The 18,598-nt window shown below is 41.5% G+C and overlaps 1 protein-coding gene across 3 annotated transcripts in view; it reads right to left on the minus strand.

Moving 5' to 3' along the window:
- Positions 1-3,084: 3,084 nt before the first annotated feature.
- The window catches only part of PRKD1 (protein kinase D1), a 298,239-nt gene continuing 282,725 nt past the window's right edge, over positions 3,085-18,598 (minus strand). For 2 of the 3 annotated variants that reach the window (XM_087823242.1, XM_087823237.1), the window contains 2 exons: positions 5,211-5,296; positions 3,085-4,229 (listed from right to left, as the gene is read on the minus strand). In XM_087823242.1, coding sequence (XP_087679368.1) covers positions 4,011-4,229; positions 5,211-5,296 — 305 coding nt within the window. In that variant the 3' untranslated portion in view covers positions 3,085-4,010. The remainder of the gene's footprint in view (positions 4,230-5,210; positions 5,297-18,598) is intronic. The other variant, XM_087823247.1, reaches the window with a different exon arrangement.

An 18,598-nucleotide genomic window follows, 5' to 3' on the forward strand; every position in this document is an offset into this window, starting at 1 on the left:
CTTTGGAAACTGGCCAAGGGCATACAATGAATTTTATCCAGGAAAAATTACTAAACTTTCGTAAGAACAATGGGAATCTGGAGCATTTTAGCCTGTCCGGTCCTCCCCTGTCGCCTCAGCTCTGTGACGAGGTAGTTCTGCTAGGGTGGGGAGGCTGGGAGAAACCTGGAGGCTGACTGATAGAGGGAGGCACACTTGATTTGGAGCAGAACATGGAAAAACCCATTTCCAGGGTTATTGTAAAAACACAATAACAATCTCAATGGTGAACAGTCATGGGAGGCAGGTGTTACAGCTATCCTGGGGTTACAACACTAACTGGGGTAATGAAAAGCCTGGTAGAACCACCCAAAATTTCATAGGCTATACTGACGATGTGTCTACATATCCCTGGTGGCTGAAAGGCTACATGTATGTATAAAGTTGGGTACACATTCAGAAGAGACAGAGCCTTAGGCATCTACTACTCTTCACCTGGTTGAAGGTCAGACCTTGGACATACAGAGGGATCTGGGGAAAAGGAAACTCATTACCTGCTCGACTGCAACCCACACTCAGATCCATCAGTAAAGGATAGAAGTTTTATTGGCTCAAGGTGCTTAAATTAAACACAATCCCTGCACTATCACTGTCAGACCACTTCCTAGAGGTCCCAGAATGGCCTCTAGGAAGCCAGGCTTAAAAATAAAAATTAAAACAAACAACAATAAAAACCCCCACACAAACTAAAACTGAGCAGCAACATCAGCAGCTGCAGACTCCGGGGGAGGCAGGCCCTAGAGAACTAATCCTGGGAAGCTGCTGAACAAACAAACAGCAATGACAACCGATGGGAGAAGGTGGAGAGGGGTCATAACACTGAGTTGCTACAATATATTAAAATACCCAGTTTTCAACAACAACAAAAATACAAGGCATGAGAAGAAAACAGGAAAGGGGGATGCATACGCGGGAAACAAGGGTGGTCGGTGGAAACTGTCTGCAGAGGGGATGAGCAGGAGTTAACCAGGCAAGGGGCCGGGGGGAGAGAACACTGTCAGGCAGCTTTGGACAACTGAAAGCATGGGCCTTAGTGTATCTCCAGAAACCAGTAGAGGCGTAAACAACCAGTGTGCAAAGCGTAATCACTCCTCTGATGTAGTCACACTTAACATTGCCTGGGCGATGGACGCAGACAGGATGACATTCTTACTATCACGGCTGAACTTACACATCCCATGTAGTGGCTGGCCATAGAGCCCCCCGAATAGTCTCCATTCACGAAAGGCAAAGACCTTATCCTCAGGGCGAATGGACATATCGAAAGGACCATTCATCAGAATATTTTTCTCAGCCCGTCCTCTTGCTCAGGCCACAAGCAAGAGTAGCAGCAGCTTGTTCTGACGGCTCAGGAACACGGAGGCAGCAACGCTTGTGGCCTCTGGGAAGACACAGCCTCCCTACCACATGCTTCTCTCATTTCTCCTATTTTTGCCAGGGTCAGGTGTTTCCGTATCAAAACACAGACGCCTGCCCCGTCCATGCCAGGTAATACGATGGCAGAGCACTGACGAGAGCGGAGTCTGGCTTTATTGATGGGGAGCCCGAAATGTGGGGGCTGATTCAGTGAGACTGGGCTCTTCGCAGCATCGCTGACATTCTGGATGAAAGAAAGCGAGGTGACCTTCAGCGGCCCCCTTTTTCCTAACATTGGCAGTCACCTTCTTTTTCCTGTCCTTAGTGACTGCAGAACAGCGCTGACCCCTGACACGGCCGCTCTGGGTGCAGCAGGAGAGCCACGCTGGCTACAAACGGCTGCGACGGCCGCGACGGCCGAGCCCGGGCCGAAACCAGGCTCTCTCCGCGGTGCCTTCCACCGTGTCTGCTTCACCCACAGCCTGCTTCTTCCCTTGGCTTCCGTATTCCTCCACTTAACTCTATTTTCAAACATTCCTTTTGAATTTCCCTTATCCTGGCTGAACTTTCCACATCGATACGTCTCAGGTTCCTGTCCTAAGGTCACTTTCTTTCCCATTCTGTCCCCCAGGGTCTGAGTCATTTTAATCAACATACTGTGGCTTTTGAATTCCAAACCTGTACCTTCGACTCCGGAATTCTTCCCTTAACAGCAGACACCTACCTAAATACCTTTGAGATACCTCAAACTTGGTGTCCTAGAGAAACTTTATATTTAGCGTGTTCGAACGTGAATCCATCCTTTCTAAAATGGCTATAACTGCTTTTGATTAAGTCTAATCAATCATCCAAACCAAAACCTAGGGTCATTCAGTCAGTAACCACGTCCCCGTTCCGTCTGTTGCCATCTCTTCCACGTGCCTCAGCATCTGGCTTCCTATCTACCACCGCCGCGGGTCAGGCCCTCGTCACCCCACGGGTTCAGGCAATAATTTAGCTGGAACCTTGGCCGCCTCTTCCCCTGGCTTCACTCCAGGCTTTGTCTCAGGCGCAGAGTGAACTTGGTGATGTTACTCTTTTGCTTACGTCTGAATGGTGTCCTGAGACTTACACAGAATAAATTTCAAACCCCTTAGAATAAGGGATAATACAAAATCGTGACTAACCGTTGGGAAAATCAACTGTTCTGCCCCATCTCTCCAAGTGTAAATATCGCCTGCAGTCTTAACATATCTACCTAATGTATTCAAGTACCTCAAAACTTTATCTCAAAATAAAATTCCTCCAAACATTGATTATAATTTTTTGGTACATTGTAACAATAATACAGTCATTATCCTGCTATAAAGACATCTTTCCCACATTACCCACATCCCCTACTCTACACACCTACAGTCTATTAATCTGTCTCTTCCCAGGCACCTCACTTCAGCTGGCTTTCTTCACTTTCCAGGCTTCACGTGTTTTTGTAGTTCACTTCAGGACCTTCTTGTTTAGATACTGTAGAAAGAAACTAGACCATTATTCTAATACATCCGTGGCTTACACTACCTGAGTCAGGAAGCTACATTGAGATTGCGATATGCAAAATTCTTACTTATGCCTTCAAGCACCCCGTTTGGCTTTGGCCATTTTTCTTTGAAAGCTTTCTTTTCTCCTGGAAACCAGCTGACACGCAAGACAGAAAGACTTCACCACACTTGGACACATACTTTTTTTAGCTTCAGAGTAAGTAAAGGTAAATTCTCGACCATGAGAGTTTTTCTGCTTTTTGGGCAGATACCTGCTTCTAATTGGTCTGAAAACACTGGTGTGAACTAGAAATGAAAATAATTCAGTCAGATGGACACATATTTTGATAAGAATATTTATTTGTTATTATTGAAAAATACACAAAGGCAAAAGGTTGCTTAGCTGCTGATTCTCCATAGTACAGCAGGGTATTGTAAGAAAGGGGAAATATATCTGCTATATCTGGCAGTTTACATTTCTAAGGCATTCAGGCTTAAGAGCAGCAGGCATGCCTAGGTGCATTTCCTTGAGTTTAAACACACTGAGGCACACCAGGCAGGCAAAGGATGTGAGACTATACAGTAAAGTTCTCATGCACTTGTGTGTTAGGATCATACATCCATCCCCCCATAGCTCCACCATTCTTTTCTTCCACATGAGTTTTGGAGTTGTTCACAGAACACTGGTAATAATCGACTCTTCAAGAGTTTGCTTATCATGACCACACCGCTGGGACACGGAACAGAACCATCTCGTGGACGGTTCCCTAGACTCTTACCAAACTGAGGCTCCAGTAAGAAAAACACCGATTTGCAAAGGCACAGTGGAGACAGGTTTAATGCATTAAATATAACACGAATCATTCACAATAACACGTTTCGTGTTTCAGGGAACTTTTGTTAATACAACACAGTTGGTCACACAAAATACAAATGCTTCTGTTGATTTGTCTTGGCAACTCAGATACATCAACAGTGCTAACAGTTTAACAGCTTTGTTCTCATCTGACAGAAAATAATGGCAGTTCTGCAAGGCAAATGTTAAACCTGACCGTATGTATTTATTAATTCCACAGTGTTTTGACAGATTATAGGGGATGGAACTCAGAGGATGCTGACACGCTCGCTGAGGGCTTTCATCTCTCTTTCTTCGGTCTCAGGACTGTCGCCGTGACCAGCGCTGGGGTCGATCAGGTGTGTGGGGTAACGCAGGCCCTGCTCGCCTGCATACTGTTCCCACCTCAAGTCGTCACTTTCGTGGGTGATGTAGCGTTCCCCGGTTTTGCGTTCCAGCTCTCGTAAATCTAACCAGGTCTGATAATCCTGATGGAGAAATTCCCAAATATTACCACGGAGGCTTGCCGCTAAAGCTCGTTAAAACATCGTTTCATATGTTGTCAGTTCCCACAACTGATGAGTTACCCTCTTCCCTTCCACTTTCATAGTGTGTGTCTTATGGCAGCAACCTGAAGTGACAGCAGGGGCACCAAAGCCATCCTGTCTGCCCAAACTTTCCAAATGCCAGCTGCTTGTGCTATGCATTGGAGGGCGGGCAATGAGTGCTCGTAGTCCAGCAATTAGGGATGTTGGAATCCCTCTGACGTGTAACGGCTACAGACAGTCCTTCAGTTTTCCAGAGCATCATTTTTCTAAACTTTAAGTCCAATGTGAAAATAATAAATATAGGGCGTCCCTCAAAAATGTACACACACACAACGAATAATTATAAAGGCAGTGTTAATGAAAATATATTTCATTTTCAAAATTGAGCTATCAGCTGTTACAGAGTATATACATTTTGGGGGACATCCTGTATTTAAGAGGAAGCAAGCACATACCCACACACATAGTTTATATTTGCCATGCATCTGTTCTGTGATTATTAGTCTCGGCTTTAAAAATATGAGTACAAACAAGTACAGCGCATGTCCAGGTAGGCATCTACTTGGACATTTATCAGAAGTGCACATACAAATGCTTTTGAAGGCTGGTCCTTGGAGTTTTGCTACGACCCTTAGATTTCTTGTTTTCGGTTTGGTGTGTCCAAGTGTATGAGTGTGTTTGTGCTTGTGCGGTGTGTGTGTGTGGTGTGTGTTTTTCCTCTATCAAGTTTCCTGATAGGGAGGTTTAGAAACACTAAATTGTTATTAAGTTTTACGCAGTTGCATTCATTTTGGCAAACAAATTGATATTAGAATTACAACTTTTAAAAATGTGACAAAAGATTTTTACATACAATAGCAAAATCTTACAAATATTCAAAAGCCCATCTGACGGAGGAAATATCCAACAACTGATTTTTACCTGTAGCCAAGGGTGACTCAAGGTCTTGTCCACACTATAGCGCTTTCTCATTTTTACTTGCAGCAAGTTATTGATAAGATCGATGGCTGAAAAAGAATATTAATCATTGGTGAAAACGGTTGACAAATCTGGAACATCCCATGATACAGTCAGTTCATTTCCCATCTGCTGCTTCACACAGCATAGCACTAGCAGGCACTAGAACCCGAAGAAAACTCATCTTGAGAATTGTAAAACCTTGGTCTTCATTTTATTTTGGATGCTGAAAAATGAAATTGGAAATAATTGTGGAGAAAGGAGTATGAGTCTTTTGTGAGGATGATCTGAATTTCTCTTGGTTTAGTCTTTAATACGTTTTTCTAAAATAGATGATTTAAATATGTATCTTTTAAATATATATTGCACTAATGGCAGGATAAAAATAATATTCAAGAGAAGGCACTTACTAATTTTGCTGTGAAATGTGTTTAAATTTAGAATACACACAATGGGCTTCATCATCTTGAATTAAATGACCATCATCTGGACACCACATTTAAAGGGAAAAATATAAAACCTAACATGGGTCAGGGACTCATGATAAACTTTCAGCCTAAAAACCAATGGCCTACCAGGAGAAGACTTTTGTCTCTTTCACTGATCAAAAAAACCAAACTGAATTAGCTCCCCAACTTCCCCAGTTACTAAGTCCTGAGCCAGGTGGCTTTGACTCTATTGTTTGGCCTACACCAGCATGTGTGGACCTGAAATGCAGGCTCTCACGGAGTTCAGAGGCCACCTGGATCAGAGAGGGCTTCACTCAATCAGAATGAATCAGGATCCTTCTTGTTACAGGCAAAGAGGAATGTTTTCTACAGTCTTTGGTAATCTAGAATTCTCTCTCTGATGCTAACATTCCGAATACTGGCCTGCACGGAAGGCTGGAGAGTCAAACGCCTAAGCACTGTGACTGGAGAGAGTGAATGCAAGAGCACACACTGAGACGCCCTCTGTGCCCACACAGCCTGAGCCAGGATACCTTGGGAAACATAGTACTCGGTACGATTTCACGTTCTGAACGTGTTCTCGGAGAGCTTTGAAAGGACAGTTGTCCCAGTGAACTGGGTGTGGAGCATGTGCTTTTAAAACACCCAATCACATGATTTACTCACTGGTGTGTGGGGCACACGTTCCATTCTTGCTGCTGGGAAGCCACAGAGCAAAGCTGGAGGGTGAGGGGTGAAGGGGGAGCTTATGGGCCACTGTGAGCATGCCGCAGAGCACGCTTCCCTAGACACTGACTGCAAGGAGCAGACACATGCTGTTCGTTCACTCATTCTGTTTTGAATTCTATAATTAGGGGGACAGGGGCACAGTAACTCAACAAAAGGTCTGGTCTGTGCCCAAGTGGGCCCCGACAGTGAACCGCACGGCCTAATGAGGAGGGGGATGTCCCCAGAGGAGAAACTGGAAGGGAAGGGGCTACGTGAAGATAAAAAATTGTTCTGCTGTGTGAAGCACACTCACCATCTGACCACAGCCACCGTACCCAGGAGCCCTGAAGAAGCACAGCAAGAAAAAGACAGCTACCTCGGAGAGAAAATGGTTTAGGACATAGGAAGAGAATCAGAGGGAATGTTTGTGTGTCTAAATGTGTGTGTGTGTCTAAATGTATGTGTGAATTTATAAACATATTTTGTGGCTTTTGGCAGCAGAAAATAGAAATAATTAACTATTAACTGTTGGAGCCTGTGGTTAAATGTTGGGAACCTGGTGTTACTGAGAAAATAGGTGCATCATTGAAGCTCCATTCTACTGTCACTCTTTCTGGAATTCTTAAAAAATCCTTTTTATCCATTAAGTCTCATACAATGCAGCATTAACTGTACCCTCCAAATGCCTTTCGCTAAACATATTTTTAAAAGAAACCCTAAAGTGCCTTTTTTTCCTAACAATGTTCTGTTTATTGGCCACATTCTTCATAAGGATGTATCAATCATTCATTCACCAAATCTTCCATAAGAAATTACGGTTGGCAATTATTTAGGCAATAAAAAAATATCTGGCTCCCTGAAAAGCTCCCAATGTAGTTGCAAAGGCAAAACATGCACAGAAGCAAGCAAGCGCGCGCACACACACACACACACACACACACTAACACACTAACACAATGCACCATTTAGAATCTTTGACATTTAATACCCTACTCAAAGAAAAATAATGTTTTCTTTAGCACTTTTGAAATATAACTAGCTAGCATCCCAGTGGCTCTCTCCGGTGGTCCGACCTATTTCTGTGTCAATTGTGATGCATGATACTGGAAACAAGAATTATTTTCTCCTATACTGTGCCCAAAGCTGTCTTTTTATAACTTGGCCACATTAGCCCTATTTATGTTCTAGGTGCCATGGAAAACTTGACTCTATTCTCTATGACAGCTCTTCAAGTCTTGGAGATCTCCTGGTAATTCACCTTAACCTCACCTTCTACAGTTCCTCCAGTTGTCCTTCAGAGGCCCCAGTCTTCCTGTGCATCCTTCTTTTAATGTTCACTAGCTGTTTTTCAATGTCTCTGTTCATTACTGACCAGAATTTTCCTTGTGATTAACTGTTGGTTTTATTTGTACACATAAACATTATTCACAGAGCCTAGGACCTCGGCTTTTTCTTTCCAAAAATTTTACATTCATATTCTCAGGTAGTCCTTATAATCCTATGAAAGTTATTATTTTGATCCCCAGTTTACATAAACGGAAAAACTGAAACTCTAAAGGTCATTTAAATTGGTCAAAGCCAGACAGCATCTAGGTAACAGAGCTGAGGTAGAAACCCTGGGGACTGGCTGCAAAGCACATGCTGTTAAACACTGTGCCACACAGCTGGTCAGACCATTGGCTCATTGTTATCAAAATTAATTAATTTTCAATAATGTACATTAAGTTCTTTTTAGTTATGATTTACCACACTTTTATGTATTAAAATGCATGGGTATATATAATACATACAACTTTATATACAAATATATATATGTGACTTTAGCTCAACATTTCAGCATTCAAAGGCTATTCTCAATGTGCTGCGATTTCTTCCTATCAAAGGGCTAATTCTCTTAGCTTCCACCACTTCCAAACTGAAGAAGCCCATCTGCTAATGTATTAATCAACTTATTAGGAACCTGTTTTCAGAATAAGCTTAAACAGGGGGCTTGATGACTCTATCAATGATCTTACTCCCAACTGCCGTGACTAGTAATTATTCTTTGAACAGGCTAATAAACAAGCAATAATGTTTCCTCCTAGGAGTCTCCCATCTACTCCATATGTTATCACCTTCTCCAAAGGCTACTGTGGAGATCTTTTTCAAATGTTTTATTATAGTCAAGACACATCAGTCCTTGGTATTATTCATTCTACCAATCTGGCAATCTTATTTGAAAAGAAAATACAAGTACTCTGGAGTAACAGATTCTAAGTAAACTAATATTGACTCATATTAACTTTTAGTTATTTCCTTCTAAGTACTGGATTTTATTTCCTAAATGTTTGCAAACTAGTCAATCATTCATTCTAGGATTTTGTCAAGGATAAATGTTAAACTTCTTGTTGAATGATTTCAGAAAACCTCCTTTCCCTTTGAGAAACCTCAGAAAACTCTGGCTATGTCAATATTCTGGTATCTCTCTCATTTAATCCATGGTTTATTCAAAATTACTCACACTGGCCCTAAGAGCACCTCCATTAGCTTCTCTATATGCAGTATTTCCAGTTCGGAACAGTGATCATGTCTCATAGTTGCCACTGGGTGACCTCTTGTGACACCTCCCCTTGCCCAGGTCTCGCTCCCAGCAGAGACCGCCTGTGAGACGCATCAAGTGTAAAGGATCTTCCCTAAGGGAGCCTGAAATCCGTAGCACAGGAGCAAAGTCCAGTAAAACTGGAGTAGCCAGAGCAGTCCCAGACGCAAGCTGACAGCAGAGAAAAAGTCCAAATGGGGTCTCAACCCCAGTTCCCAGACTGAGATCATGACCCAGAATTCGGATCTGAGTGAATGTGGGAGGGTGTGCCTTTGAAACTGTGGCACTGGAAGGGGGAGAGGGAGAGGCCACGGAAAAGACATAAAATCAGGCCATTCTGTGAACTTCTCTCAGAAACAAAGCCAAGGAGAAAGTGGGCATGTCTTGGCAGTGGGAAATCGGGAGGAAGGACTGCAGCAGAATGGAAAGTCAGAAGGAAAGGCCCAGTGTGGGCAGAGCAGCATGTCAGGAAGCTAGTGCCCGAGGAGGGGGCGCTGCAGGGATTCTGGGTTCCCTGGAGCTCCACAGGATCTGGAGCCCATGAGGAGTCTGGAGCTCCCTGAAGAAAACAGGAACAGCACAGGCAGTGACTGGTCCTTCTTCTCTTTGTAGTAAATATGCTGCCAACATTTACAGAGAGGGGTAGAATTATTTTCTGACTGTACCTGCCCAGTTATTCTGGGAGTTAGCCTTTCTAATACTACTCTGAGAGTTCTGTTATCCATCCTTACACTCAATCCTGTCCTTCCAGATTATTAAATTGTCCTATATCCAAGCTCTCTGAACACTGTGGGCAGCCAGATTGAGGCGATGTGAGAAGTCGCTTTTTTCTTTTTTATTGAAAAATTTTACGCAATTGTATGGCTCAATTTTTCATTTTTAAAGAATGTCTGATCCCTATGACCAAAGACTTTTGTGCTTTCTAAAATGGATCTACACTAATGTTTCCTATAAATTAAAAAAAGAAAAGAAAAGAAAATCTGTTTTTTGAAGTCTAAGGTTTCTTTCCTTGCTACAATAAGTTCTTGGCCAGTATAGTTACTTTCCCCCTAACTTTCTATACAGCAATTGCTCTCGTTGTCCCATCAGTTGAAAGACTGAAATGTGAGGAAAGTGGAGAGGAAATTGTATCAAACGTTCTCTTTTACCAGAATGGGTCTTTCAGCAGATGCTGGGCTAGCTGAAGCTCTGTGAGCCTGTGTGCCAGGTGCACGAGCACATCTGAACAAAAACAAAATTAAATGGTATATGCAGGTGCTGAAGGGCCTTATGTTTTAATATGAAAAGAAATGTTCCATCAGAGTGTTAATTGTATGGATTTCATTTTCTTCGGGTATCAAAATACAGAATTATCTCTGAAACTGTGGAAACTGTATTGCAGTCAGTCTCTATTTCAAAGCAAATACCATGTGTATGGACACAATAGCTTCTGTGTATGTAGAAGGTTCATTTGCATGTGCCATTGCTATGGCTAAACTGAATGGCATCCAAAGCTTGGAGAAAATCCTACACAAAGAATAGACTGGACATATCTGAATACATAATAGGCCCCGTAGGTTTCACCTCTCAGTCTTCCTCCGTTCCCCATCTTTTACTACCTCAGCACATGCCTGTCTCCCCCCACCCTCTCCACTAGATTTCAGTTCCTTTAAGGTCACACAGATTGTGTAATCATTTTTGCACACAAGTTTCATAAATATTTAAAATAAAATACAACATTTAGTGCGTTAGAAACGTGCTTGCTAAACAGCATTTGGTAGATTGACTACATTCATTAGAAATTTAAATAAACATTTTCTCAGCTCTAAGTTTTAATATCCACCTCATGTGCATATGGTGTGTGCAATTTGGCTGAAAATATTTCTGGATGGTAGGACATCACAACTCCACAAAATGTAACAGATCACAAGATCAGTGATGTCCATCAGAAAATGAGAATAATGTGGAGACTATCTGCAATACAGATTGGGTTTATTTTACAATGTTTACTTTACAGAAGAGAAATTACCAGTGATCTTCCGAGACTAACCTGTTTTGTCCAAATACGGTACTTTTTATTTTTTTCCATACTGTCTTCTGTCTAATGCAAATTATTCAGGGACAAATTTTCAAATAAGAAACTATATGAGAACTATCCCTCCAGTGATGGAGCCATCATCTGTCAGCACTGAGCTCCCTGCTCTCTCTTTCCCTTTTCCCGTGTTCTCGGCCTCACAGCCTGTCACAGTGTAGACCGCGGTACTTCTCCCCTTGGTTTGCCTCATGCTGATGGTAAGTTGTGTGTTTATTTTAAAAATCATTCTGCAACCTTTCACATTCCAGCTCTCAACCCGGCGAGCTGTTGCCGGGCAACACGAACTGGGACGCTCCTCTCAGGGCTGGAGCCAGAGGCTGCCCGCGGCTCACAGGCCGCTGGGAGTCATCAGCTCCCGGTGCCTGAGTCAATTACCGCGATCTGATGAAGTGCAAGACCTTTGGGGACTCAAGCCGAGTCTTTCCTTCTCCAGCTCTTTCCTCGGTAGAAAGTCACTCTGTCAATGGTTGCTCCTTTGCTTTACATTCAAGTTCATTGCCTCTCAAAGACCAGTGACGCAATTTTGAAACCCTGAACCGTTTAAACACAGCCCCCAAACGGATGCCAAATGGATGCAAAATTTGAAGTAAAAATCAAAATATATTTATATTATTCTAAGGATGCTCAGGGTGGGTTTTTCTTTCGTTTTCACTGCACATTAAATTCATCTAGAGAGGTTTTTGTTTTTAGGGTTTTTGTGTGTGTGTTTTTTAAATGCTGATACTCAAGCCAAAGTTCAAGGTGATGGTAGTTTTTTTGTTTGCTTGTTTTATAAATATATCTTTACAGATTTCAGAGAGAGGAAGGGAAGAGGGAGAGAGAGTTGAAACATCAATGATGAGAGAGTCGTCACTGATTGGCTGCCTCCTGCGCGCCCCCAACTGGGGATTGAGCCCGAAGCCCGGGCATGTGCCCTGCCCGGGAATCGAACCCTGATCTCCTGGATCTTAGGTCGATGCTCAAGGGCTAAGCCACGCCTGGCTGGGCGGTGATGGTAGTTTTAGATATGCCCCCTGGTGTTGCTAATCTGCACAACTACAGTGGGGAATGACTGCTAAGCATTGCTTCTCAGACTTCGACAGGCGTTTGAATAACCCAGGGGATTTAACCTGAAGACTCTGACTTGCTGGGTCAGGGGCAGGACCTGAGAGTCTGTAGTTTAATGTCTGCCAAGCGGAGTCTTAGATCACACTTTGAGTAGCAAGGGGCTGGGGGTTTGAGAACACTGAAAGTAGTTAATAACTGGTTTAATAAGGGCCCCTGAATAGATGGATGTAAACGAGGAGAAAGGTATCTAATCTAGAGGAAGGTATCTGTCCTCAGCCCCAGCTGGCTCGGGATTCTGGAAGGAAGACACAGAAAGGTTTCAGGACAGCTTCCCCTCAGAAGATGCCAGCAAGTCACATTACACAAATAAGTTCCCAAACAACTACAGTCTAAAGCTATGGGCCGTACTAACAACATTTAACAGGCACAAATGGAACTGAGGCCTCTATTTAGGTCCTTCCTCCCCACCCACCAAAAAAGGTCTACGTACTGAACTGGAAAACCTGGCGTATCAACAACACACATGAGAAAGAGCTCAGGATTCTAAACCCACAGTTAGCAACATGAATCTACTCATTGTCCCCAAATAAACCTCATTTTATGCCACGCTAAAAGAAGTGTGTCCTTTACGACGGGGGGAGTAGTGGTGTCACTTTATTCTGAGACTCGCTGAACCCTGAGTCAGAGCCCTGTTGAGGTTTGGTGTAAAGAACATCAACAAAGAGGGAAGTGTCTCAACCAGGGTGAAGAGGCGGTGGAAAGGAAACTGACTGCCCAGGGACACAGAAGGCTCAGGGTCATGCGATGGCTGCGTCCAGCCCTCGGAGATAAGTTTTTAGCTGTAAAAGGAATTGGGTTTGTTCTACCAGTGAGTATAAACAGACATTCCGCTCATTGTGCTGGGGTCAAATTAAGAAGAAACAGGGGTTCTCATGAAATTGTGTATTTGCCATCACTGGAGCAACTTAAGGATATTCTGGATAAATGCTCAGTGGATTGGACTGTGGAGCAGTTATAGGGGTTAGATAAGATTTTTAAACAGCCTGTATTTTGAAATACAATTCTGTGTTGTCATTGTGGAAGAAAGCAAACTTAGAGAATATTTGAACTTTGTTGTTTCTCTACCCTAATACCGCTATATCTATTCAGATGTCATATTTTAACTCAACTGTGATATATATTCATAAGTGAAATTTTCATTATATAATTGGGATTTATAGGAAACCTTTTGGGGGCAAATAAAGATCCAATTTTTGAGTACTTTATAATGCCAATGTTCTTGCTAAAATGTCCTTTGATCAGTTTCTCCCTACAAATTATTTGTTAGAGAAAATGCCATTAATTTTATTTTATCAAAATAAGCAGTTCCTTTCCTAGAGGGGAATCTTTTCAGAAGTTAACTCATTTGAACTTAAAAAATTCACTCTACTAGTAGATATTACTTTAATCACTGTATGCCTTTGGCTCATAATTTTAAAGTTCCTTATTGTTGAACAAAATGTATGCTCTTTTTAAAAAAAAACAAAAAAGTTAAATACAAGCAATCTCAGAATTTCAAGTAGAGATTGCTTAACAAGTTAAACCCCAATGGAAGTTCTGACCTACATCATTCACTTTGGTTTATCAATCGTGACACTCTCCTGGCACCCAGTCCAGCACTGGTAAGCGTTTAGTTCCCCGGCTAGTCCCCCTGCACCCCTGCATCTCCTCCACTCTGTTACGTCGGACAGTGGTGCTAATATGTTGACAAGTAAATCTCTTCATTAACATTCAGCAGGCTTGCTGGATCTCTGAGCCTCATAAGCTGCTACAAACACAGTTTAATTATTAAAATGACAATTGTCTTTCTTTTGTTTCTCATACCATTGGATTTCTGGGTCTCGTCTATGCGAGGCTTATTTTCAATGAAGTTATTTTTTGTTTTGAACAATATATAGTGAAAAAGGGACCTACAGCTGGTTCCTTTTCATGGCAAAGTGCTACTTCCAACGTAAGTATTTAGTGTCCTGGAACACTGTGGAATTCTGAAAACATACCACGTGGTAATGGTGCTAGGCTTTTATTTCGCTTTGCTTTGTGTTTGTACTGGCTGCACTTTTCATCTCCAATTTCTGGGGGAAAAACACACTTGTGACCAATTTTACTTGAATTTACCACATTGAATGACAAAAAGTTGCCTTTTAAAATAAAATTTAGATGCTTTGATAAATTTAGTGGTACATTATTATAGCCACTTTATGCCTTGAGATGCCATGTATTCTACACTGTACATAAATGTCAGCAGAGGACCGAGACCAAGTAGAGGCATAACAGAGCTGTGCTAATCGGGGAAAGGCAGAGGCAGAAATCCTTCCACTGGGACTGTGGAAACGCAAAGTGGAAAAAGTCTGCGCCCCTGGTGCACCAGCACCACTCGCTGATTTTAAACCAAAGACAAGCTATAGGATTAATGCGAGGACATTTCCTTTTCCTCCCCTTTGTATATGTGGTATGTCAAGGCTTCGTGTCTGACCGTAATTCTTGATAATACTAACTAGCCATGTGACTCTGAAGCTGAGCAGTAACATCACAGCAGGTGACCTGAGAATAGGTGCTTCTTCAGGCTTCACCTGTGAACACAGAAAATGATCTCTGTCCGCGGGGGTCGGGGCTCATTGTGAGACAATTTCCGAGGTTGCCTCTGTGTTGATTACTGCCTGCTTGCCTCCCTAATGGCATGTAAGGGAATATCAAAACTCGAAAGGAAAAAACAGTAATTTCTCTGGTGATCTTCATGGTCTATTACCAACGGTCCTCAAATTTACCATGTGTTTCTAACTGAACACATCTATTCCACCTGATGATGGAAATGGACTTTTATTCTAACACATGCTCTCCCTGTGCTGCAGGGTTGTCAGCGTTCCCCTAGAAAGATCACTTGCAAATCACATCTCACTCTGCCAGCTGTACAGTCCACATCACTCGGTTATGTGTCTTCTCTGACTCCTCTAAGAATAAACTCTTGGGAAAACAAGGTCATAGATGAAAAAGAAAATTTAAGATGTGTATTATGATCTTGAGCAACTGATGTAATGTAGGAGAAGAGCATTCATTTGACTTTCCACTGGCACAGTGTCCTTTGTGTTGGCAGAGGCGGGCTCAGAGACTGCGTATTCTTCATCTGCTCAGGCCTCATGCCAGGGCTGGTGTCAGAGAAAAGGAACTATAACCCTCTAGCTCTTCAGCGATTAACAGTCATATATAAAATATTATATATATTGTCTGTTTATCTAAAGTTTCAAACAAATCTTAAGCCAGGCGTGAAAGAATTAAAGATATAGAAAGGGTTGTATTGTACTCCATTTATTCCTGGAGCCTTCTTTCCCTCCATGCACTTTTGTTCATTTTTATTATTTTCTTTGAAAGTGTCATATGCACCTGGTAAAAGATCTAAACCAATCAGTGAGAAGGGTTCAACATGAAAAATAAAAAACCTCTCATCTCATTTATTAGACCTGCCCTCCAGAGATGGCCTTTTAACTATTTAAAAAATTTCTTCTGATTGCCCCTATATCTTTCAATAATAAACACAGTATCTTTATGGTCGATTCAATACTTTCAACCAGTGCTACTCCGTGGATCAATGCCAGTCTGCGACCTGTTAATTGGTTTGTGATGAGATAAGTACAAAAAGTGAGACTCTTCGGAAACGTTTTATAGCATTTTGACATTGCTGTCACATTTTTATTATGTTTTATTATACAGGGCTGAGCAAAACTAGGTTTACAGTTGTGAGTATGTGAAACAGAGTTTATTCTTGCATTATGACCTAAGTATTTATTATTTTCAATACAAACAACTGTAAACCTACTTTTGCCCCACCCTGTATGTTGGGAAATGAAAATAAAATAAAACTGGTCCTCTATTACAGATAGTTTGAAAAGAACCATCTCATAAAACCAAAACACTGATCCCCTTCCATTAAAGAAAATGAATCAACTAATTTAAGTATTTCTCTACTTTATTGCCCTCCTCCCTTTTCCAATTAAGTTAGTTATATTAAGTTATTACAGTGATCACCTCTGTAATTTAGAACCATCCCTGGCACACAATATAGGATATATATACACACAGGAATATGTAGCATTTATTAAAAAGTATTAACTCAGGACTGAATCATGTGTTAAGTGTTCCAGGTGAAGGTATATAACTCAATCCAGTCACCCAGGCACAATGCCATGTGAGCTCTGAAATTCAGGGCTCTTACAGCTCTCCCCACCAGCTCTCTGACCTCCTCCTTCCCAGGGGTGGAGAAGTTTTATTATTTACATTCTTTTGCATAATTATAATGAAGCTACACATGCTGGTCTGCAGGTTATCTACAATCTGACTATAGGATTGTAACACATATCCCCTATAGCCTAAAACCTATAACCCCATGACCTGCAAGGTCGAATTTCTAAATCTGTGGCTCACTCAAAGGACAATTTTCAAGTGTTAAAAGGGTTCTCTTTTCCTACATTTTTCTAATTGCTCAAATCATTACACATATGTTAATTACACTTTATTATACAACTTTTTGTATTTCCTGTTTATATTTTTTCTTCTTTCTTCTTGACAAAAGCAGCCTGTACTTCTTTTTGTATTTGTGCTATTTTCATGGCGATCTATGTTAAATACATTTGACATTTTGAACAAATTACATATCCTGACATTAAATACCTGATAAAGAAGATGATGTGAATGTATGATGTATTTTTTTTTAATGAGAAATGTTATAATTTATCTAAACTTGAATATTGGGAACATAGTTTAAACTTTTTTGGAGCCCTGTCAGCTGTGAGGTCTTCAGGGGTTCCTGACTTTAACTGTAATTCCTCCTTCTTGAGCCAAGGCTCTCGAGCAGTGTTTTCCAAAGTGTGTCCACAGACTTCGTACATTTTCAACACAGGATGGCATTTTATGGGGGTGGAGTCTGGACCTCTCCACTTTTAACTAGCCCTTCTGCCAAAGTTTAAAACTGCTTGCGATAGACCTAGAGCCAGACCATGACAGGTTGTTTAAAATGAGCCATAACCCAGGAGGTTCTTGGCAAGATTATGAGGAATTCCCTGCCTTGCAAACATTCCCATGTTTTGACTGTTAGCTAGTTTTTCCATTTCCCATTTCCAAGCTCTACACCCGTAGTACCTACTTCTGAAGTCATAGACTGAGTCTTGCTTGCAATTTCCTGATTTTTTTTTTTTTTTTGGTAACATCCACCCAGGATTCAGCCTTGTGGTGCACTACATGTAACAAACATAAAGGGCAACCTGGTCTTTCTCTGGCTGTTCTGGAATTCCTAAAAATGCAACGAAAGGAAGGGCGTATCGGTACATGATCAAGGAAGGCACAATTTCCTCAGTTTCATCTGATTATCTAAAAATGTTTAAGTGATAATGGGCTGCCCTTTTCATAAGAGAAAGTAAATTTGCCTGATCAAGAAAATATTTTAAAACAGGTGCACAAGCCCTTTCACAGAACTGAGAAAAGTCACAGGATGGATATGCTGAGGGCCGAGCTGGAATAAAGTAGGAGATGACCCTGGAGGTGAGAGCAAGGCCACGCTTAATTATTGATGGGTAAGTCATGGACAAGCTTGATGATGTCAGACCATCCAGATCCTCACAACGATGAAATGAAACAAGATGGGACATACAGCACTGCCTGGGAATGAACTGAAACGCTCCCTAACTCCCTCTCCATGATGACCTAGTCTCTTGTGCTTTCATTTGTAATCATCTGATTCATTCTGGAGTGTTTTCTTGTATACATACATTCTTATTTAGTTATATGTATAACTATACATAATGTAAGTATTTAGTTTTATATATAACTACATTTGTAACTGTAATTAAATGTTTAGTTACATATATAACTTTATGTAATTGTAGTTGTGTGTGTGTGTGTAACTAAATACAAATGTACAGACAGATGTAGAGATAATGCAAAGTGATTGGGGAATAGAAAGTGTTCAATATATTTAGCTATGATAGTAATGTCGATCACTATGTTGTGTACTTTCCAGTACAATTTCATTGACTACTTAAAATAACCCAGTGAGTTAGGAATTTGTGTCACCATATTTCAGACAAGAAAACTGAGACCTAAGAGAATAAAGAAGTCGGATGAGATCATGAAGACACTTAAGTGGAAGAGCTCTCAATTTAGGTCTTTATCACAACACGATCCTGTTTCCCTATATTTTTAGATATTACTAAACACTGTGTCACTATTCTAGCTCTAAGTATGTAAAAGCACATTAAAAGTTTAATATGACAGCATGGCTACATTCATTAGGAAGGTAATCAAGAGACTATAAAAGCAGTGCTGGGTAAGAACATCTACCTTGGAGCCAGTTGACAGGATTTGTACTTGGGCCCACCCTGGGCAAGCCACTTAGCCCTCTGTGCCTGCCCTGCCCCATCTTTAAAATGGAAACAATAGTATCTGCTTAAAGGTTGGGACAATTAAAAGT

This window comes from Miniopterus natalensis, chromosome 1, assembly GCF_054644295.1.
Source record: "Miniopterus natalensis isolate mMinNat1 chromosome 1, mMinNat1.hap1, whole genome shotgun sequence".
Lineage (NCBI taxonomy): Eukaryota > Metazoa > Chordata > Mammalia > Chiroptera > Miniopteridae > Miniopterus > Miniopterus natalensis.